The sequence below is a fragment of the Dromaius novaehollandiae genome, unplaced genomic scaffold, assembly GCF_036370855.1.
Source record: "Dromaius novaehollandiae isolate bDroNov1 unplaced genomic scaffold, bDroNov1.hap1 HAP1_SCAFFOLD_56, whole genome shotgun sequence".
In the NCBI taxonomy this organism is placed as follows: domain Eukaryota; kingdom Metazoa; phylum Chordata; class Aves; order Casuariiformes; family Dromaiidae; genus Dromaius; species Dromaius novaehollandiae.
The window spans coordinates 326206-349058 of record NW_026991304.1 but is presented as its reverse complement, the minus strand read 5'-3'; the positions used below and the strand labels follow the sequence as shown (position 1 = coordinate 349058).

The 22853-nt window shown below is 53.1% G+C and overlaps 1 protein-coding gene across 1 annotated transcript; it reads right to left on the bottom strand.

The window, feature by feature from the left end:
- Nucleotides 1-3884: 3884 nt before the first annotated feature.
- On the bottom strand, nt 3885-4424 carry LOC135325735 (olfactory receptor 14A16-like; the record flags this gene model as incomplete). Its single annotated transcript, XM_064503736.1, has 1 exon — nt 3885-4424. A coding segment is annotated over one exon (540 nt), but the record flags the coding sequence as incomplete, so codon positions are not given.
- Nucleotides 4425-22853: the final 18429 nt, after the last annotated feature.

The following is a 22853-nucleotide window of genomic DNA, read 5'->3' as shown; positions in this document are numbered from 1 at the left end:
CCAGAGGAGCCCTCTCTAGTCCCAGGTGATCTGAGAGCAGGACTGCAGGTGGCCAGAGGTCATGAAATTCAGCAGAAATGACCAGCTCCAGCCTTGGGTGAGACACAAAAGCAGGTTTCCTTGTTCTATTAGGAAACTGCTTTGAAGCAGTCCCTCAGGTCATCACCCCTGCTAGAGCAAAGTAAAGCACGTTGGTGTCCATTGGCCTCCAGGGCAGGTGAGCCTGTGCTGTCCCGCCTCATATGCTCACCTGGTTGCCCAATTGTGATGTCACAGTTTCTGATGTCACAGTTACTGGTGACCATGGAGGAGATAGTCAGGCTCCGACAGTCTCAGTTGTCTGCCTTCCCCCACCTTCCAAGTCAGGCTTGCACTCTGGGGCTTCCCTGCTTGCAAGGTGTATTTGGGGAAAACCCCGCCTGACCTGAGATTGAAGGAAACTGTGTCATACAGTCTCTGGTATGGAAAGAAATCTGAAGAAACCAAAGTCCCTGTTACACGGAGATGTCCACCGATGAAAGGGAAAAGGCCAGCCCTGCATGGCCTCTCTTCTGCACCAGAGCAGGACAGATCCTGGAGCATGACCGTCTGCTGACCCCCACGTGGGTGTCAGCCAGGACTGGGCAGGGGCTGGGTGCTCAGACATCCCACACTCTGGAGGATCATTTAGGAGTCATTTAATAATACCCCAGCCCTTTCCATGTCCGAGGTCTGTGATGCCAGTGCAAGCTGAGCTCTGGCTTTTGTCACTCCATCCCTGCATGCACAGACAGGGTCTTTATGCTCCCCTGGGCAGCCTGTGCTCCTTTCACCCTCTGTGCACTGCCACCCCAGCACCCTGAGCACTGGTGCTGCTGCCAGGGCAGAGGTGGAGGATCCCCCGGAGCGGCTCCTCAGGGAGCTCCCCAGGGAAACGCTGTGCCCAGCTCCAGCCCCAGCCCCAGCCCCAGCCCCAGCCCCAGCGTGGCAGAGGGGAGCTGCCCTCTCCCAACCCACCCTGGCAGTGCCAGCCCCACCTCAGCCCCCTCCTGAAAGGCTCCAGTGCAGCCCTGGAGGGAGCTGGAGCTGCCTTGGCCTTGGGCCTGGAGCAGTCTGGTGGCAGGAGGGTTTGACATGGGCACAGCAGCAGCAGTGCCGGGAGCAGGGAAGGGGCAGGGAAACTGTGGCAGAGACCCCTGCCCTCGGCTGCATGGTCAAGGCACTGGATGGGTGATGCCTTTGTGGCCAGCCAGGCTCCATGTTCAGGGTGGATGCCCTCTTGAGGGTAGGAGCACTGGGATTTTCATGGGCTTCAGTGTAGCTGTGACCATGGTGAAGGCAAGTGGGCAGAGCCAGGCCCAAGCAACTGCAAAGGCCGGGGGTGGGACGAGCAATGTGGGGCTGGTGAAGGCCCTTCCTCTGCTCCCCGTGTGGAAGAGAGTCCCCAGGCAATGCTGAGCTCCACTTTGACCGACGGGAGGGGAGCACAGGGAGGGTGGAAGAGGCAGGTGGAGCCTCTCGGAGTGCATGAGGGAGTTTTCCAAAGGCTAGGGCTGAGCAGGAGAGTGTAGCTAGTGCCCACCCAAGCACATCTGTTTCTGTGTGTGTCACTAGCTTTCATTTCTCCTTTCACTAGCTCCAGGAGAGACTTTTGGATCTTCCCCTGAGGCTCTGCCAGCTGAGCTCATTCTGCTCTACCCCAGGTGCTCTCCTCAGCCTGCCAGCTGTGCCAGAGCAGAGGCCAAGGAGCAAGAATTCATGGAATCTCAGAGGAGTTTTGGTGGGAAGGGACCTCTGGAGGTCTCCAGTCCAACCTGCCACACAAAGCAGGGCTGTTTGGAGCCTTTGAGTGTGGCATATGACGACACGGACCTCAGATAGGATGGTGCAAGAGATCTCCTTTACTGAGACAACAATGGCTGGTTATATAGCAACCAACCAAGGCCAGCCCCTCTTCCTGCCACGTATCTCCTTGTGCGTTGTGGCATCTTGTGACAGGCAGGAAGGCACATCCTGATCCCTGGCAGGCAGGCAGGAAGACACACTGTGATTGCTGGCACGTAGGCAGCAAGGCACATCGTGATTACGGGCAACTCGCGTGCACACATTCTGGCCACAGATCGTAGTTACCACATCATCACTTTCTGCCTTAGAGATCCTCTGCTGTCTTACACAGCGTCATCCTATTTTGGTCCCCAACACTTGAGTCTTGTCTGGCCATCGCTGGACTGTGCCTGACCCCAGTTACCATCCCCAAATCTGCTCTGCTCCTCTTGTCCGGGCACTGTGGGACGGCACCTCTCATCGGTGGGTCCCTGCCCTGCCTGCCTTGCTGGCACCCTCAGCTCCCAACTCCACTTCCCGCACGGAGCAGCCCCGCTCTTGCTGCTCCCGACAACATACTCTCTGTCGCAGGAACCCTGTCAGAAATGGTGCATAAAGAGTCAAGCTGTGACACAGAAAGACCTGTTGTCATAACTGGGCATCACAAAATCTGACCCCAAGTGACTGTTTTCGCTTCTTCATGCAGCTAAGACTCTGCATGCAATGTTACCTGGGTAGAGGGTCAAAATCTGAAGCTCTCCTCACACCTTTATAGTGGCTGTCAGGTAAGAGTTGCTGCTACGGACATAGAGTCACCTTTTGTGTATGCAGCCTTCCTTGGGATCTCCTTGGATCCCACCTTCCCTTGCCAAGGCTTTCTTGGCTGTAGTCAGAGGCAGGTCCCAGGTAGAGATGAGGAGTCAGGTCAGCAGGACGGGGACAGGGTCAGGTCATCAGCACTGTCACCCGTGAGACAGCCCTGGGAAGGTAATTCAGACACCATTCACCATCTCCACTGGCACTGGTCACTGAGAGATGAGCCCTGAATCCAACCCTCAGTCCCTAACAGATTACTGGGGACTCTGAGCTCATCGCCTGGCTCCCATGGAGTTCACAAGCAGAACACTGGACCCCTTGGTGGTGCATTGCCTTGAGCATATTTTTGACTCCATCTTCTGAAGAAAGGCCAGACTTCAGGCAGATAACAGAGGAGAACCCCTTTTATTATGGAAATGTTATTGTGGAGGCCGCGTCTAGCATAAGGGTGCCCAGGGCCTGGTGCTGCCTGAGCTCACAGGAATGCACACAGAAGCACGTTACAAGAGCATTGATGCCATATACACACATGAGAGCACAGCAGGACAGTGTGGAAATGAGGAGGAAAGCCCTGAAGAGAGAAAGTCCTGCTGCTGTTGGTGGATGTGTCTCCCAGAAAGCTGCAGCACCCATGCAAAGGCTGCAGGAAGGAAATGCCTGCTGTGGCAGTGGGGAAACAGTCCTGAGGAGCAGGGCATCTGTTCCCACAGGCTGCATCCAGACTCTCCTCCCCTCCACTCACGATATGCTGTTAGTGTTGGAGCACTGGAGAGGGAAGGGACCAGCCCACAGTGACAGCCGGCTGCCACCCTCGCAGGAGAGGGGTGTGGGATCACACCCAGACGGTGGCCAGGGGAGCTGAGCTCTCCAAATGGACATGGGACCCATGGTCTCCTCCTGCCTGTACTCATCTGAGCCTGACTCTGTGCCCCTGAGCTCCCTTGGTGTCAGTGCTGAAAGAGACACTGCAAATAGAAACTCTCCCCATTACCCTGGGGGCATCCGAGGGAGCTCAGAGTAGCAGGCTCTGTGGTTCCCCCATCTCTGCTGATGAAGGGGGAACCCTGGCTTCCTGCTTCTACATGGCCTCTGGGTCAAATACAAGAGAGGGATTACTGAGAAGTAAGATAAACCTAAACATTTCCTTTTCACATGAATATAACAGAGCAAAGTAAGAAAGAAAGAAATGAATAATATCTATCCTTGAGGCTGAATACTCTAGGAATGATGAGCAGATGCACATGGGGCAGTTATTGGCAGTGACATCATACCCATTGCATCAGTTTCCTCAAGGCATCCTTGAGCTCCTTGTTCCTCATGCTGTAGATGAGGGGGTTCACTGCTGGAGGCACCACCGTGTACAGAACAGCCAGCACCAGATCCAGAGCTGGGGAGGAGAGGGAGGGGGGCTTCAGGTAGGCAATCATTTCAGTGCTGATGAACAGGGAGACCACAGCCAGGTGCGGGAGGCACATGGAAAAGGCTTTGTGCCGGCCCTGCTCAGAGGGGATCCTCAGCACAGCAGTGAAGATCTGCACATAGGACACCACAATGAAAATGAAACACCCAAAGCCTAAACAGATACTAACCACAAGAAGCCCAAGTTCCCTGAGGTAGGAGTCTGAGCAGGAGAGCTTGAGGATCTGGGGAACTTCACAGAAGAACTGGTCCACTGTGTTGCCTTGGCAGAGTGGTATTGAAAATGTGTTCCCAGTGTGCAGTACAGCATAGAGAAAACCAGTGCCCCAGGCAGCTGCTGCCATTTTGACACAAGCTCTGCTGCCCATGAGGGTCCCGTAGTGCAGGGGTTTGCAGATGATGACATAGCGGTCATAGGCCATGACTGTGAGGAGAGAATACTCAACTGACATGAAAAAGGCAAATAAAAATATCTGGGCAGCACATCCTGAGTAGGAAATGGCTGTCGTGTCCCACAAGGAATTGGCCATGGATTTGGGGACAGTGGTGGATATGGTGCCAAGGTCGAGGATGGAGAGGTTGAGGAGGAAGAAGTACGTGGGGGTGTGGCAGTGGTGGTCGCAGGCTATGGCTGTGATGATGAGGCCATTGCCCAGGAGGGCAGCCAGGTAGATGCCCAGGAAGAGCGAGAAGTGCAAGAGCTGCAGCTCCCGTGTGTCTGCAAATGCCAGGAGGAGGAACTCAGTTTAGGAGCTGCTGTTGGACATTTGCTCCCGCTCAGCTTTGGGGAAGAGACAGTGACAAACTACAGCAGTCTTCTCTGAGCCAAAGCCATTCCATTTGTAATAGAAAACCTTACATTTTCTCTGTACCTCACATTCATTCAGCGTTCTGTCTGGAGCTCTGGTTCATGCTGACTGAACATGACATGCAGTGCAGGGACCTCTGCCCATGGTCTCCAGAGGAGTCAGATCTGCTCTGCTAGAGGGTGTAAATGGAGGTGTCAATCAGCCCCACATATTTGTTCGGATATCAAAAAATGGTGGCCATGACGTGCAGAAAGGGGACTTGGTCCAGGGACACAGTGGGAACATTGTCTATTTACCAGAATGAGAGATGAGTACAGCTCTCATGCCAGCTGTCTCTGAAAGAGAAGACCCTTGAGAGGGATTCATCTCTCCCAACCTTGCCCTCATGAACAGAGGTGTCTGTGTCTGAATCAGTCAAACCAGATCCTGCTTGAGCAAGAGAGAGAAACAGGCAAGTGAAGGAGGGGCTGAGCTGACCCTTTCTAGATGTCTCTGTCCCAATGAGATGGACCCTCTCCTCAGGTCAGTTTACCATCTGTGCTCTATCTCCAGGTACCATAGTGGGAGTGGGAAGTGACTAGATCTGATCCACAGATCCTGCAGCAGATGATGTCCACCCCTTATGTGGAAGGGCTGTTCCACTTTTAGACACCTATTTTTTTACAAAAAAATGACCTGCAGCAGAGATCTAGTCATAGATGGATATTTTTGTGTCTCACACAGAGCCCGGTACTCAGAAAACCACCCCATACCCACGGCTGTCCATGCCACTCCTCACTCTTTGCACAGAGCACGTCACACTCTGAGGTGTCAGGCTCGCTCGACTGATGAGGAAAGCAGGGTGCCCAGCTTCAAGGAAATGCTCTGGTTTTGGGTGGCCAAATTTGCACAAATCTCAACATACCCATGTTAAAGAAAGGTTTCAAAGGAGTCTCTAAAACATCTTCAGTGCGATAATTGACAAAGAATCCTCATTTTCAAAACTTCACAGAGTTTTCACCATTGCCAAATAGTTTTTCTTTCTTATTCATTGGCAGTACCATGTTCATGCACTACAGGAATTAGTCTGTCTGTGTGAGCATACATATATATATGTATGTATATATATGTATATATATACACATTATTCATCAAAATACATTTGCCACCAGTACTCTGAATGGAGAAACTCTGTTCTGAGGAACTACTTTATTTAAATGGACATGTTTCAGATCTCTTCTTCTGCTTCCCTCTCCTGTCTGCTTCCTCTGCCTCTTCTCTCTTTACAGAGCTCTCCAGGGAACAGGTCACAGAATCACACAGCACTTAGGGTGGACGAGACCTCTGGATGTCGTCTAGTCCCAACCCCCTGGTCAATGCAGAAGGAACTAGATGAGCTTGCCAGGGGCTCCCCCCAGTTATGCATTGTCCACAAAGATGCTGAGAGTGTGCTCCAGCCACTGTGCAGGCCATTAATAAAGAGGTTAAACAGTCCTGCCCCACATGTCAATCACTGAGGGATGCCACTAGTAACCAGCTGCCACTTGGAACTTGCACCACTGAGCACAGCGTTTCATCCTGATGGTCCAGCCAATCTTCCACCTTCCCTATGGTCCGTTGATCCAGGGCAGATTCCAACAATTTGCCTATAAGGGCACTATGACAGACTGTGTCAAAGGCCTTGCTACAGTGAAAGTTCACAAAATCCCCTGCTTTCCCCTCTAGAAGGCAGCCAGGTTGGTCAAGCATGGTTTCCATTTCCCCTTGCTCAACCCATGCTGCCTCTTCCAACCCTTCTCCTTCATATGCTTGGAGATGGTTTCCAGGAGGATTTGCTCCATCACCTTGCCAGGGTCAGAGGTGAAGCTGACCAGCCTGTTGTTCCCCAGACCCTCCCTCTTGCCCTTCTGGAAAATGGGTGCCATGTCTGCCTTTTCCCAGTCATCAGGAACCTCCCTGATCACCCTGACATTTCATAGGCAATTAGGAGCAGCGTTGCAATGACTCCAGCCACCTCTCCCTGCACCCTGGGGTGCTTCCCATCTGGTGCCATGGACTTGTGTGTTCTCACTGGGCAGAAGTCCTCCCCAGCTGCCTCTTCCTCTGCCATGAGTGGGGCTTTGCTAACACAGATGCTGCCAAAGGACTCGGGGGCCAGGGAGGCCTTGGCAGTGGACAATATCAGTAAAAGACAAGGTAAAAGAGGCAATGAGCTCCTCAGCCCTTCCCCTGTCTTTGTCACTAGGTCCCCTGCCCCACTGAGCAGGGAGATCACATTTTCCTCGGATGGCTGCCTTGTGCTGCCAGCGTCCTTACAGAAGCCCTTCTGGTTGCCCTCTCCATCTCTTGCTAGCTCCAGCTCCAGCTCCAGCTCCAGCTGAGCTTTGGCTTGCCTAACTCCATCCCTTCCAACACAGGCAATGTCTGTGTCATCTTCCTGGGTAGCCCACTGCCCTTCCAACCTTCTGTGCACTTCCTTCTGCCTTTTCAAGTCCTAAGTTGCAAAGTCCCTCTTCATCCATGCCAGCCTCAGACCGGGCCCCGCTGGACTTTCCTGCAGACTTTCCTGTGTTCCTGTGCTTTGGGGACATTGTTCCTGAAGATCCAAGAGGGCTCCATGGCTCCTCTGCCCTCCAGGGCGGTTACCCCTGGGATCCTGACAAGGATCATCCTGAACAAGGTGAAATCCTCTTTTGCAGTCTAAGGCAGTGATTCTGCTCTTCCTCTTACCTTTCCACCATCTCACGGTCACTGCAGTGACAGCCAACCTGCACGTTCACTTCCCCATGCAGGCGCATCTTCAGGCAAGAAAAAAGACAGGGGAAGATGGCACCATCTACTCAGAGGCACAACTACAAAAGTAGAGAACTCACACTGCAGAGGAACATGCATTTCTTCCCCCACCACTGAAGGGATTCAGGACTTCTGTGTGGTTAAAGGTGGATGCAAAGAATTTCAGGCGTAATGTAGATATGTCAAGGCAGTACTTCCCAGACTGCCCGTACAGTCAACGGGGAGGAGGAGGGGCTCACCTCCCTTCTTTTAGATGGTCACATAATCACAAATGACTTCTGTCCCAGAATCATTTGCTCTGTGCTTGAAATGGGGCCCAAGATCACAAGCTTTTAGCATAATTCAGGTTGAAGGGACCACAGCAGGCCTGTAGTGCAATCTGCTGCTCACAGCAGGGTCAGAGAGAGGGTCAGAAACCAAAAAAGGCCCCTGCCAAAGAATTTTGGGGGTGATACAGCAGGAGAAGACAGGAGAAGGTTGACGGGGCAGTATAAGTCCCCTGGAGAAAAGGGTTTCCTTTTTTGCCTTTCTCCAGAGATCTGAATCCTCAGCTCTCCAGAGAGAACCACCTGGGACACTAACTTTGCCACTAACATGGAGCTGGAGAAGCTCCTGAGCCCCTTACAGACAGAGGCTGGTCCAAAGGCCACCACCCCAAAGGCACCAGACCCCCAGGCATGCCTGCCTTGCTGCTGGGCACCCTCCAGCCCCAGGCAGGAGGTCTGCTGGGAACAGCGTGGGGTCTGCAGCCTGCAGCCCTGGCCACCCAGCAGGTGTGGTGGGACCCCACTTCTCTAGGTGAGACTGGGCTCTCCTGCATTTCCCCAGTCTGAAGCCTGCATCCCCTCCATCTGGGAATACAGCCCAGCAGAGAGGGCCAACATGGGAAACACAATTTCTGTTCCGGGGTGTGAAGAGAGAGGGGAGGGCAGAGGGGGATCTGCTCCTGCCCTGGGCAGTGATTCCCTCCCTGCAGCCAGTACAGCCCTGCTGATGCCTTGAAACCTGTGAGCCCAGGACATGGGACTCCCATTTGCTCTGGCTCTAAAGATTTCTAAGCCCTCAAGACCCAGGATGCAAAGCACTGCTCTGGGGACACCTCAGCAGTCAAAGGGGCTGAATGTCTGGTGTGTTCCTGGGAACTCTTCTGCAGTCTCCCTGCACTGGTTTGACTCCTGTTGCCCATGGAGCAGGGACGCCTTTTGAGGATGAACTCACTCCCTGTGTGACTCTGAGGACAGGCTTGACCAGGAAGCACAAATGCCAGCAAGACCTCAACCCCACAGCAGTGTCCCCTGCCCAGGACTCCTCCTTCCAGCCCCTTCCTCCTGGAGCATTTGGGTTGGGAGGGACCGCTGGGGATCTCCAGGACCATGATCTGCTTTGGGCTGGGCTAACTTTGCAGGTCAGGTTGTTAAGTGCTTTCTCCAGGAGATTTTTTAAAAAACTCTGGGCCTCTGCCCCAATGCTGTTCAGCGCTCATGAGTAATTCTTTTTTTTTTTCATTAAACTCTTTTGAAATTTGCTTTACTGCATCCTCTCCTTGTTGTCTCTTGTCCTTTCCTCTCCTGGCTGCCAGCCAGACCATCCCATATACTTTGACTGAGGATAATCACAGCCTCACCTCCAAGCACAGCCTTACTGGGATCTCCAGGCCCTGTGCTGGACCTAAAGTTGACTTTAGAAATGATCAGTTTAATCAGGGCACATGGAAATAGGGGAAGGGTTAAAGCCACAGCATAACAGACAGAGCAGTGCTAACAGAAGTTAAGGGGCAGATTAACATTTCCTGTCATGAGATTCATGACCTTCCTCAAAATCTCCATTACGTCATCATGGGAAAGCACTAACATTTTATTAGACTTATTCAGTCCTTTCAGCTGAGGAAAACGTTTTCATATATATATATTTTTAAATGTTGAGAACAGTTCTTCACCTTTCCAGGCAGAGCTCAGCTGTCCAACCACAAGCACCCAGTGGCACTTGGAGAGGCCCCGGTGTCTCTGAGGCACCTGCCTGGGCCTGGCAGCTCTCACAGGGGACCTGCAGGAGACCGGAGCCCCTGGGAGCTGCAGAGGGAGGCTGGGCAGAGGGGAGCAGGGCACCTGCAATGGCACCACATGTCCATGACCCGGGGACTGCATCCCAGCCCAGTTCTGAAAATCACTTTCCTTTTCAGACAAAAAGATAATGTTTTGTGGAGAATCTTTTTTTTCTTTTTTGAAAGGGAAAGTGATTTTCAGAGCTGGGGTGAGATGCAGTCACAGGGTCATGGACATGTGGTGCCACTGCAGGTGCCCTGGTCCCCTCTGCCCAGCCTCCCTGTGCAGCTCCAAGGGGCTCCGGTCTCCTGCAGGTCCCCTGTGAGAGCTGCCAGGCCCAGGCAGGTCCCTCAGAGACACCGGGGCCTCTCCAAGTGCCACTGGGTGCTTGTGGTTGGACACCTGAGCTCTGCCTGGAAAGGTGAAGAACTGTTTTCAACATTACAAAAAATATGAGCCCACTTTCATCAGCTCAAATGATTGGCTAATGTTAATGTCAATGTTTTCCTGTGATGAAATAGTGGAAATCTTCAGGAAAGGTATTAATCTGGGGAGAAGAAATATTGATCTGCCCTTGACCTTGTGTTTCCACTGCTCTGTCTATTAGGCTGTGGATGTAATCTCAGTGATCTCTCATATCTTTCCACATGTCCTGATGAAACTGGTCATTTCTAAAGGCACCTCTCAGCTCTCCAGTTGCTGCTCTGAGCTTCTGGGAGTCTGAAGCTTGCCTCATCTTTCAGCAGTCTCATTGTCTCTTTAGCCAGCTCCTTTGTTCTGCTTCTTGTCTGCTCTTTCCAATCTATCTGTCGAAAACATTTCAAGGAAGGTTATGTCTTGTGGGAAGTGGAGCTCACCAGAGGCAGTTTGGACTTGACATACAGTTGAGGAGTGTCTTTTCTCTTTTATTAAACTGTTTCAAACTTCATTTTTGTTTGATCGCCATTAAGATAAATCTTTCTGTGTCTCTTTGCAGCTAGTTCTCTAAGGAAAGCAGGTGGGAATTGGTGCACATGAGCTGTAACCTTCAGCTACAGATTTGAGAGGAAAAAGGTTAGATTTTAACCAGAGTGCTCTACATCCCCCGTGGCTGATGATGGAATTGGCAGGGCTGGGGAGCAGGGGAGGAAGGTTGTCCATACATGTCTCCTATCAAAAATACTGCTTTTCCTACCTGCCCAGACTTCATTAGGAGACCCAGTGGGTCAGTATGAATTGGAGAATGTGGGTATCACTTATTGTGAAAACTGAAGAATAAAGAAAAACTTCAGAAGCAGACATCTTTTGTTTTCAGGTGCTCTTTGAAATCTGCCTAACCTCAGTACACTCCTGAAAACTTTCTAGTTAGCCACACAAGACTTGAAGAACTGAAGAAAATTATGGAGAGAGGCATGGCTTCTTAGGGGTTTTGGCATTTTAATGAGCCCCATGGGGTTTTTGGTGCTGAGCTCATGAACCACAGATGCTGAGAAGAGAGTGAAGAAACCTCTCAGGAAGTTAAAGTCAGAAGCAAATCCCAAGTTTCTTGGAGCGTTAACAGGTCCCACTGAGGGCCATTACCAACAAAGCCTCCCCAGGGGCTGATTAGAGCAGAAAGTTGGAGGCCCTGATTGCAGGCAGGCAAAGGCAATGTGCAGGTGGCTGTGATGCCAAGTCAACCTGGATGTGTGTTATCAAGCAGAGCAGCCAGGCACTGACAGCCAGCCCCTGGGCAGGGTGATCCTTTCCATCATGCATTGCTCAGGGCTCTTCCTGGGGGCAGTGTGTGGGTGGGGGTGTGCAATGCCAAATGCTAGACCATGATACGGCACCTCCTGTGCTCCCGGGGGACAAGGAGGCAGCAAGGCCACAGTGCTTTGAGGAATGGTGTCTTCTCATGGGCCTTGGTGGCAGAGACACCAGCCATAGCCAAGAGGACAAAGACCTCGCTGTGTTGGGAGGTTTCAGCCTTGGCAGTGCCCTCCGCCATCTCCACCACAGGCTGTCCTATGCTTTCCCACACCTGTGCCTGTTTCCCTGTGTACTGTAGACACTCAAGCTGCTTCCCCACCTTGCTCTCAGCCCGGGATATCCTGACCTGTCCTAATCTGTAGTCTTCCTGTCCTCACTTGCTTTTCCTTGAAACACAAAGCCAGGGGCTGAACTCGGACTCCCTCTGGGTGACCTGTAGCACCACAGCACTGCCCTATGAGTGACATTTTCTTTTCCTAATGTCACATCTAAAGCTCAAAAGCTGCTGATTGTGACTATTTCCCCTTCTCATGCTGTTTCCCACTACCAAGAAAAGCTCTATCATCTCTGAAACCACCCTCGAAGCAGTCACAGGCTCCTACTCTACTGCCCTTTGCCTCCACTTCAGCAGGTCCCTCAACCTCTGCTCATGGACAGGTTTATTCCTGCCTAGGTGCAGCACTTGACACTTCTCTTGTAAATCTTCGTGAGGTATCTGTTGTCCAAATCACCTCAGTTTCTCAAGAGTCTTCTGGACTAAAGTTCATCTGTGTCAAAATGAAAAAAAAAAGCAAAAAAACCCAAACCCCAAACTAAGCCAAAACAGCACCAATGAGTTAAGGGTAAGCAGGGGTGGGGTGGGCTGTACGGGAACAATCAGAATGGTAAAAGATACAAATTTAGAAGGGGAGAAAAAAGGAAAAAAAGGAAATTAAAAGTGAAGCAAAGGATGGATCAAGACTCTTTGGGGGATTCCTGCCAAGAAGCCCTGCATCTGAATAATTCTGCCTGGGGGAGGACAAGAAAGCTGGCCTACTTCCACTGTCACAGGGAACCTGCATCCTTTCCCTGACATCAGCGAAAGAAGATTAAGAGTGGGAAGAATCATGGACTCCTTCCGGGTGGAAGGGACCTCAGGAGGTCCCTAGTCCAATCTCCTTGCTCACAGCAGGGTCAGCTCTGGGGTCAGACCAGGTTGCTCCGGGCTTCATCCAGTCTGGTCTTGGAAACCTCCAAGGCAGGAGACTGCACAGCCTCTCTGAGCAACCGCTTCCAATGCTTGACCATCCACATAGTGGAAAAGCTTTTCCTTATCTCCTGCATGAATGTCCCTTCTTTCAACTTCTGCCCATTGCCTCTTGTCCTCCCACTGTGCACCCTGGTGAAGACCCTGTCTCCATCTTCTTGATGACCTCCTTGCAGCTGTTGGAAGGCTGCTGTGAGATCCCTCCAAAGCCATCTCTTCTGCAAGTTGAACAAGCCCCATTTCCTCACAGAGCAGGTGCTCCAGCTCCCTGACTGTGCTGAGGGCCTCGGCCAAATTTGCTCCTAGTTATCAGCCTCTTTCGTTCCCTGGGAACCCAAAACTGAATACAGCATTCTCTAGGTGGTCTAATGAATACCGACTAGGAGACGATCATCATTTCCCTCAGCCTCCTGCCTGTGCCCCTGCTCAGACAGACCACGATGCTTCTGGCCCTCTTTGCTGCCAGGCAATGCTGCTGGCTCATGTTTTGCCTCTGTCGCCCAGGACTCTCAGGTCCTTTTCCACAGTTCTGCTTCCCAGGCACTCAGGCCCCAGCCTGTAACACTGTGGGGTGTTGGTTTCTCCCAGGTGCAAGACCTGGCGTTTTTCCTTGTTGCATTCCATGAGGCTCCTGACAGCCCATTCCTCCTGCCTGTCTAGCTCCCTCTGAGTGGCAGCCCTCAAGCATAAGACCTGCCCCCCGCCTCCAGTTTTGGGTCCTCAGCAAGCATGATGAGTGTTGCCTCTTCCATGTCACTAATAAAGTTGTTGAACAGGACAAGTTCCTGGAGAGACCCCATGGTGCTCCACTTCTCCCTGGCCTCCAGGAAGAGTACTGTGCACTCACCACTGCCCTCGGAGCCTGACCACCCAACAAGTTCTTTAGCCATCTGGTTGTCCACCCATTCTAGATGGTAAAGTTCTAAACTGTATCCCACAAGAATATTGTGGGACACAGTGTCAGACACCTTGCTAAAATCAAGTTGAATAACACTTTCTGCTCTCCAACCACAAATAGAGCTATTTAATCCCAGAAAGCAATCAGGTTGGTGAGGCACAATTTACCCTGGGGAAATCCATGCTGACTCTTCTCTATCACCTTCTTCTCCCTCATGTGGTCAGAAATGAGTGGATTCACTCCATGACACACTCCTCAACCAATTGAGGCTGAACGGCCTGTTGTTCCCTGGGTTGCCCTCTGGGCCTTTTTGGAAGATGGATGTAATGTTTGCCTTTCTGAATTTATTGGGACCTCACCCCATCGCCACAATCTTTCAAAGATGATAGAGGGTGGCCTTGCTATGACAGTGGCCAGTTTTCTCAATGTCCTTGGATGCAGCCGTTCCAGTCGCACTTACTTGTAGGGATTGAGTTCTTGCAAGTCATCCCTCAGTCAGCCCTTATGCATTGTTGGCTGCTTTTCCCTTCTGGAGCCCTGACCCTAGGCACAACAGTGTGGGACACCTTGTTGGTGAAGGCTGAAGCCAAAAAGGCACTGAGCTCCTCAGACCTCCCTACATCTGCTGTTATTAGATTCTCTACCCCCTTCAGCAAAAAGACAACATTTTTCTTTTTACCCTTTGCCGTTACTGAAGCAGTAGCAGCTTGTCTTCATGCCTTTGATGTCCCCTGCAAATGTCTACCCTCCGAGAGCTTTAGCTTTCCTACCACCATCCTTACTTCAGTGGGCAATATTTTTGAATTCCTCCTTCACTGCATAGCCCTCATTCTGCTTCTTGTGTTACGGAAGGTTAGGCTTGCCAGCCACCATAACAGGGTCCGACCCTAGGTTCCCACTGAAAAGTTTGGAGCCAAATCAAAACAAATTCAGTAGATAAATTGTAATGACCTGCATGCAGTAATTACAGCTCGAGCTGGGTGCCTCTGAAGAGGGACCCTGAAAAAAGAAATCCCTGGGCAATTAGAACTTCTCAGTCTAAGTTCTCCACCCCTCACGCCGTAGTTCGGACCAATAGCAATATTCAGGTCTGGGGTCTCCTGCTCCTTATTGGGTCTCATCACTGTCCCCAGGCAGGCTGTTTCTTTCCTTATCTTTACTGTTGCGGTTTCTGCTGACGGATGTGTCTTCATTCCATGTTGGGTCCCGCCATTGTGTCTCAAGGTCCTGACAAGGAGGTGGTAACTCCAAACCACAACAATTAACACTGCCCCAGCAGTGATAGCAGGCTTTGTTTCTCAAGGTCCTGGCGTCCTGCACAGGCCTTATTTCAAAGTTTTGACATCCTCCCTTTCGGAGCGTGAAGCGCAGGAACACAGGCCGCTTGTACCTCCCTTGTCTTTCCAGCCTGAACCAGCTCTGGGGCCCTTTCTTACTGAACTAGGTGAAAGTTCCTCATGTTATCTGAGTGCAGCCTAAGACTTCAGCAAATTTAGCTCCTCATGCTAAGCAAGTTTTACAGAAGTTGTGCTAAGCAGCTATGTCTAGACAGCTTCAGTTTAATAATTTCCTTAACTTCCTTTTTATACAGTCCAAGTCCCAAAGTCTCTGCCCAATTTCAAGAAACTTCATGCATATGCATTGTGGGCATGATAAGGGGTGGTCTGGTTCGGCGCAGGCTCGGTTTGTCCCGGGTGGTCGCAGGGAGACCATTTTGGTGGTTGCAGCAGCTCAGTCCTGTTTCCACCAGAAACAGATGGAAACAGATGGCTTACTCGGGGTTACGGTTTCCTGCAAAATCTGCAACATGCACAGCAAGGCTCGCATCTTATGTACCAAGAAACGTTTAAGGCAGAAGTTCACTCATCTGTCCGCCACAAGAAGTCCTTTTGGTTGCCCTCTCCATCTCTTGCTAGCTCCAGGGCCAGCTCCAGCTGAGCTTTGGCTTGCCTAACTCCATCCCTTCCAACACAGGCAATGTCTGGTCTTCTTCCTGGGTAGCCCACTGCCCTTCCAACCTTCTGTGCACTTCCTCTGCCTTTTCAAGTCCTAAATCACAAAGTCCCTCTTCATCCATGCCAGCCTCAGGCCAGGCCCTGCTGGACTTTCCTGCAGACTTTCCTGTGTTCCTGTGCTTTGGGGACATTGTCCCTGAAGCTTCAAGAGGGCTCCATGGCTCCTCTGCCCTCCAGGGCAGTCACCCCTGGGATCCTGACAAGGATCATCCTGAACAAGATGAAATCCTCTCTGCTGCAGTCCAGGGCGAGGACTCTGTTATTCCTCTTACCTCTCCACCATCTCACAGTCACTGCAGTGACAGCCAGTCTCCACATTCACATCCCCAATGCAGGCTCATCTTCAGGGAAGAACAAAAGAAAGGGGAAGATGGCACCATCTACTCAGGGGCACAACTGCAGAGGTAGAGAACTCACACTGCAGAAAAGCCTGCATTTCTCCCCCACCACCACTGAGGGGATTCAGGACTTCTGTGTGGTTAAAGGTGGATGCAAAGAATTTCTGCGGTAATGTGGACATGCCTGAGGCAGTGCCTCCCAGGCTGCCCTTACAGTCAACAGGGAGGAGGAGGTGTTCACCTGCCTTCTTTTAGATGGTCACATAAAGCACAAATGACTCCTGTGCCAGAGACATTTGCTCTGTGCTTGCAATAGGGCCTGAGGTCATAGGCCTTTAGGATAATTCAGGTTGAAGGGGCCACAGCAGGCCTGTAGTCCAACCTGCTGCTCACAGCAGGGTCAGAGAGAGGGTCAGAAACCAAAAGATGCTCCTGCCAAAGGACTTCTGTGGTGATATGGCAGAAGGCAGTAGAGGGTTGACAGGGTGGTATAAGCCCCTTGGACAAAAGTGTTTACTTTTTCCCTTTCTCCGGAGATTTAAATCCTCCGCTGTCCAGAGAGAACAAGCTAGGACACTGACTTTGCCACTAACATGGAGGTGGAGAAGCTCCTGAGCCCCTTACAGACAGAGGTTGGTCCAAAGGCCACCACCCCAAAGGCACCAGACCCCCAGGCATGCCTGCCTTGCTGCTGGGCACCCTCCAGCCCCAGGCAGGAGGTCTGCAGCCTGCAGCCCTGGCCACCCAGCAGGTGTGGTGGGACCCCACTCCTCTAGGTGAGACTGAGTTCTCCTGCATTTCCCCAGTCTGAAGCCTACATCCCCCCCAGCTGGGAATTCAGCCAATCAGGGAGGGCCAACATGGGGCAGAGGGGGATCTGCTCCTGCCCTGGGCAGTGATTCCCTCCCTGCAGCCAGTACAGCCCTGCTGATGCCCTGTAACCAGTGAACCCAGGAGATGGGACTCTGATCTGCTCTGGCTCTAAAGATTTCTCAGCCCTCAAGACCCAGGATGCAAAGCACCGCTCTGGGGACACCTCAGCAGTCGAAGGGGCTGAATGCCTGGCGTGTTCCTGAGAACTTCTCTGCAGTCTCCCTGCACTGGTTTGACTCCTGTTGCCCATGGAGCAGAGACGCCTTTTGAGGATGAACTCACTCCCTGTGTGACTCTGAGGATGGGCTGACCAGGCAGTACAAATGCCAGCAAGGCATCCACCCCACAGCAGTGTCCCCTGACCAGGACTCCTCCTTCCAGCCCCTTGCTCCTAGAGGATTTGGGTTGGGAGGGACTGCTGGAGATCTCCAGGACTACGATCTGCTGTGAGCAGGGCTGACTTTACAATTAGATCAGGTTGGAGAGTGCTTTCTCCAGAGGAGTTTTTAAAGATCTCTTGGCCCCTGCCCAATGCTGCTCCACTATCATGCTTACTATTATTTTCTTTCCTTCAAGTCATTTGAAATTTCCTTTGCTGCCACTTGTCCTTGTTGCCTCTTGTCCTTTCCTCCCCTTGGCCCTCACCAGACCATCCCACCAACTTTGACCAAGGACAATCACAGCCTCACCTCCAAGCACAGCCTTGCTGGGATCTCCTGGGCCCATGCAGGCAGGTCATGGCAGCCAGCTCTAAGCAGAGCTATGCACTGTGGGTCCCTACATGGTCTCAGAGGAGAGCGTAGCATATGGAGACATAGCATTACCCAGGGCAGAGCCTGTGGGTCAACACCAGGGCAGAGCCAGGATCAGCAAGTGTGAGCACAGAAGACCTCCAGCCGCTCCTCTCCACACCTGGGCAGGGAGTGGCACGCCCGGCAGTGCTCCTGAGAGAGGATAGTGACACAAGAGAGGGGACACTGAGCTGTGGTGCCGGGCGCCAACCACCTGTCCTGGGTCTGGGGGTCCCAGGAGATGGTGCCAATGGCTGCAGCCCCCGAGAGATCCCCAGCCCCACTTACAACAGTGGGTTCCCTCCACAACCATCGGGAGCTGCAGAGGGGCTGCTGGGAGCACTGTGGCTGCACTGCCCACCCTGCACCCTGCACCTCACACCCAGGCTGCCCCTTGGGCTCCCTGGAGCCACAACAGAGAAGAGCCCAGTCTTGCTGGGGTCTGGGGGCATTTGTGGGATCCCAGCAGTGTGGGAGCTTCTGGAGTGTCATGGCTCCTGTTTCGATCCTGTCCCTGCGCTGGCACAGCCCTGCTGCCCTGCATGTGGCCCCGCACAGCCCCCCACTGCCCCACTGTACAGGCACTGCACAGGACAGGCTGCCTTCACAGGTAGGAAACGTCCTCCCAGCATGGTCCCCATGACAGCCTTCGGTGCCCTGTTCCCCAAGGCCCTCTTGCCCAGCAGCACCCCCACCAGTCCACAGCCCCTGCCAGCGCTCATGCTGACTCCGTGGGGGTAGCAGAAGGCCATGCTCTGGGGTCTGCTGAGGTCTGGGCCCAGGGAGAGGCCAGGCAGGGCTGACCATTCCCCCCATACACATGCTGAGCCCAGCAGGCAGATGGAGCTGGTCACATTCAAAGATCAGCCCTCACCAGGACCGAGGGGAATGGCCAGTGCTGGAAATGGCTGGTATGAGGGGCTGGGGCTGGGGCTGGGGCTGGGGCTGGGAGGAGTGTCCTGGGACAGCTTCTCATCTCTGTTCATGCAACAACAAGCTGGGCTGCATCTTTGGACTGAAGGACCCTGCTTGAAGACTCCCATGGGAGGAGGATCGTCTATAGGCCCAGTAGACGGGCCCAGGACCTCCTCTGCATGCTCCCTGCCTGACCTGCAGAGGACCCAGGAGAGGACTCATCCTCCCAGGTCTGACAGCATGATGCCCAGTCCTCCAGCTGGGCATGGAGCCTTGTCTGGGGGTGACTTTTGTGGTAAGGATCAGCATACAGGTTGGGGGAGATTGACTGAAGGACATGTGCTGGGGACAGGGCCTGAGGGACAGCAGCTTTGGAGAAAGCCCAGCTTTCAGGCACTGCACCAGGAAGAACCGACTTTATTACAGAGATACTGTGAGGGAGCCAGCTCTGACCCAGTGTTGGACACAATTTTATGCAGGCACCAGGTGAGACAGAGCAGTCTCAGTAAAAGTGGAATGAATCTAAGTATTTGTGCAGCAACATGATTACAAATAAAATAACAACAGTAATAATAGTAATAATAGAGATAAAGTGAACAAACAAAGGTTGATCCTGGTACGGGCACAGGAGGAGTCATTTGAGGAGAGTGAAGGCAATTTTACCACTGCGGCAAAATGCCCATGAAATCACTTTCCTTAGGGCATCTTGGAGCTCCTTGTTCCGCAGGCTGTAGATGAGGGGGTTCACTGCTGGAGGCACCACCGAGTACAGAACTGCTGGGCTCCTGCAGGGCCTTGGCAGCTGCTGGGCGGCCAGTGCTGCCCCGGCCGTTGCCATTAGCCCTGCTCCCAGGCCGGGCTGCAGAGCTGCTGAATCCCGGCTCTGCTGGTTTCCCCCGCTGAGATGCCCTGGCCGCAGTCCTTCCCCGTGTCTCAGAGTGTCAGGGCCCCAAGCAGGAGAGTGCTTGTTGTCCTGGGGGTGTGGAGGATTTGCTGGGTGTGTTCAGCACTGGGGCAGGAACCAGACTTGGGAGTTGTGGGAAGGCTTCTCCCTGTGGCTGGGTCATGAGGCCCTGCTGTCTGCAGCTCCATGGTCGCTGCTCCCATGCAATCCTGCTGTTAGGAGATGTTGCCCAGAATTACTTGCAGGCCTTTCTGCAATTGCTAAGTTTCATGGGCTGGATGCTACCTAGGCAGAAGCTGATCTTATTTTGGGGCAGTAACTGGTCCGTAGCGGGTGTTTTGCTGCCTGATGAGTGTTGCGAGGCCCCGGGGTGAGTCCGGGCGGCCGCTCAGGAGCTGGCTGAGCTCTGGGGGAGGCAGGTGCAGCTGCAGGCGGCAATAGCCACATGGCCGGGCTGTGGGCAGGGAGGTCACGGCTGTCTGCGAGAGCTGGGCCAGGAGATCCCCAGTGTCAAGTCAGCTCTTGGTCAGTAGCTGCCAGGCCAGCAGGAGACTTGTGGCTCTGCTGTTCATGATGAGGTCACTTCTGCCTGAGCCCCTTATAGGTCAGCAGCAGGAACAAGGCTTGGATGTTGATGGTGAGGTCACTTGTGACTGATGAACTGATTGGGTAGCAGCAGAGCTGTGGCTGGAAAGGTGCTTGTGAGGTCACTTCCAGCTGAGCAGTTGATGGGGCAGCAGCAGGTCCATGGTGGGGACATGTGCTTTGGAGATCACTTCTGCCTGAGCAGCTGATAAGCCAGGATTTGGCTCAGGGCTGGGGAAGTTATCGTGAGGTAGCTTCTGTCTCAGATGCTTATAGTCCAGTGACAGGCACATGGCTGTGAAGGGGACTGTGAGGTCATCTCCTTCTGAGTCCCTGATAGGCCAGCAGCAGGCCCCTGCCTGGGAAGTCCCTTGTGAGGTCACTGCAGACAGAGCAGCTGGCAGGCCAGCAGCTGGCCCCTGGCTGGGAACTGACTCTGAGGTCCCTCCTGTCCCAGCAGCCTCTGGGGCTGCAGCAGGTGCCTGGCTGTAAAGGTGCCTGTGAGGTGCCTTCTGGGTGAGAAGCCGATAGGCCAGCAGCAGGCTGTGAAGTGGGGAATGTGCTGGTGAGGTCAGTTGTGTGTCCGTCTGTGATAGGCCAGTAGCAGGCCCATTGCTGGGAAGTGACTGTGAGGTCATTTCCTCCAGAGCAGCAGGGAGGCCAGCAGCAGGCCCGTGGCAGGGACGGTGTTTGTGAGCTCAGCTCTGTCTCAGTGCCTGACAGACTGTGTGGAGGCACATTGCTGGGAGAGTCGCTGTGAGGTCACTTGTCTCTGCAAGGCTAGCACTTGGCTAATGGCTTGGGCATTTGCTTGTGAGGTCACTTGTGCCTGAGTCCCTGATAGGCCAGCAGCAGGCAGAGAGGTGTGGAGGTTGCTTGTGAGGTCTCCTTGGCAGAGGAAATGGTAGGGCAGCAGCATGCTGGTGGCTGTGGAAGGTATTTTGAGGAAACTTGTGTCTCTAAAGCCACAGGCCAGCAGCAGGCACCTGGTGGGGGCATGCACTTGTGAGGTCACTTCTATCTGAGCAACTGCCAGGCCAGCAGCTGCTGGTGGTGAGGTGACTTCTGGGTGTGGTGAGTGTGCTCAGAGGAGGGATTGACACCTGCAGATCTCTACAGCAATACAGAAATGCAAGTATGTGCAAAGCTGACAGGCCAACACTTGACTCCTGTGTGGGGTCAGTGGGTGTGAGGTCCTGTCTGCCTGAGTACCTGATAGGCCACTAACAGGCACAGGGCTAGGATGTAGGTTTTGGGGTCACCCCCGTCTCTGCAGGTGATTGGCCAGCAGCAGGCACACGACTTGAATATTGATTGTGAGGTCCCTTCTGCCCAAGTACCTGACTGGACAACAGCAGGCACGTAGCTGCGTCACATCCATCAGGAAACTGAAAGGCTGGTGCGTGGGCTTGGATGTTGTTTGTGAGGTTCTTTGTAGCTGATCAGCTGATGGGCCACTGAGAGGCTGATGGGTGGCAAAGTTATGATGAGGTGAATTATGTCTTGGAAGTTCCTAAGCTACTAGGAGGACCCTGGCTGTGAAGATGACAGTGATGTCACTTCTGTCTCTGAAGATGATGGTCCAGCAGCAGGCACCGGGGTGTGGAAGTGCCTGTGAGGTCACTTATCCTGGAGAAGGCGTTAGGCAGCAGGCTCACAGCATGGGAATGTGCTTCTGAGATCACTTGTGCCTGAAGACCTGATTAGACAGCAGGCACAGAGCCTGCTGACACAGAGCCTGCAGGCACAGAGCCCTCGCCCTGCTGGCAACACTCTTCCCAGTGCAGCCCAGGAAGCCATGGGCTTTCTTTGCCACGAGGACATGTTGCTGCCTCATGCTGCTTCCTGTTGTCTACCAGCACCCCCAGGTCCTTCTCTGCAAAGCTGCTGTCCAGCTAGTCAGCGCTCAGTGTGTCCTGGTGCATAGGGTTACTCTTTCTCATGGGCATTTCCCTTGGTGGAGCTTCATGAGGTTCCTCTGTGCCCATTTCCCCATCCTGCCAAGGTCCCTCTGCATGGGAGTGCAGACAGCTGTGGTATCATGGCTGTGTTTTAGGAGAAGATTGTGTCTCAGGAGCTTGTAGGCCTTTAGGTCTACATGCACATGACCCTGCACAGGGGAACTGTGAGGTGACTTGTGTGTCTGCAGGTGATGGGCCAGGAGCAAGCACAGGAGTTGGAAACTGTCTGTGAGGTCACTTCTGTCAGAGTGCCTGATAGGCCAGCAGCAGGCACCTGGGTTGCATTGTGATTGTGAGGTCACTTCTGCCTGAGTACCTGACTGGATAGCAGCTGGCACATAGCTGGGTCATGTCCCTCTGAGAAGCTGACCTGCCAGCAGCAGGCATATGGGGTTGGAAGATGATGAGAGTACTGGTTTCTGAGGGGCTGATAGGCTCCAAGGCTCAAAGGCCAATCTGAGGCACATGGCCACAAAGGTGATGGTGAGCTCACTTCTGTCTCTGCAAGTGATGAGCAAGGAGCAGCAGTCTGTGAGGTGACTTGTGTCTCAGTACCTGGGGTGTGAGTTTTCTACCTGGGTAGTTTGCACCTCGAAGTAGATGGTGCCATCTTCTCCAGTTTTTCTTTCCTGGAGCTCAGACATGGACGTTTTGCCCTCAGGGGAGCTGAATCCCGCCCATGACCATTAAACCCATGCCCTGTGTTCATCCAGAGGACAGCAGGGAGGGTTTTCTCCTGTTGGCTTGCTCCCATGTCACAGGGGCTCTTCAGCTGGGATTTGTCTCCCCTTGTTTTGAACAACCACCACTGGGAGGTCCGTCCACTCTTGCTCGTACAGGCTTCTCTTACAGCTGACAAAGGGTCTCAATCCTCATCTGGGGTGATTCATCCTTGCAGCACCATGAACTCACCTGGCTCCTCCATCCTCTCGGCC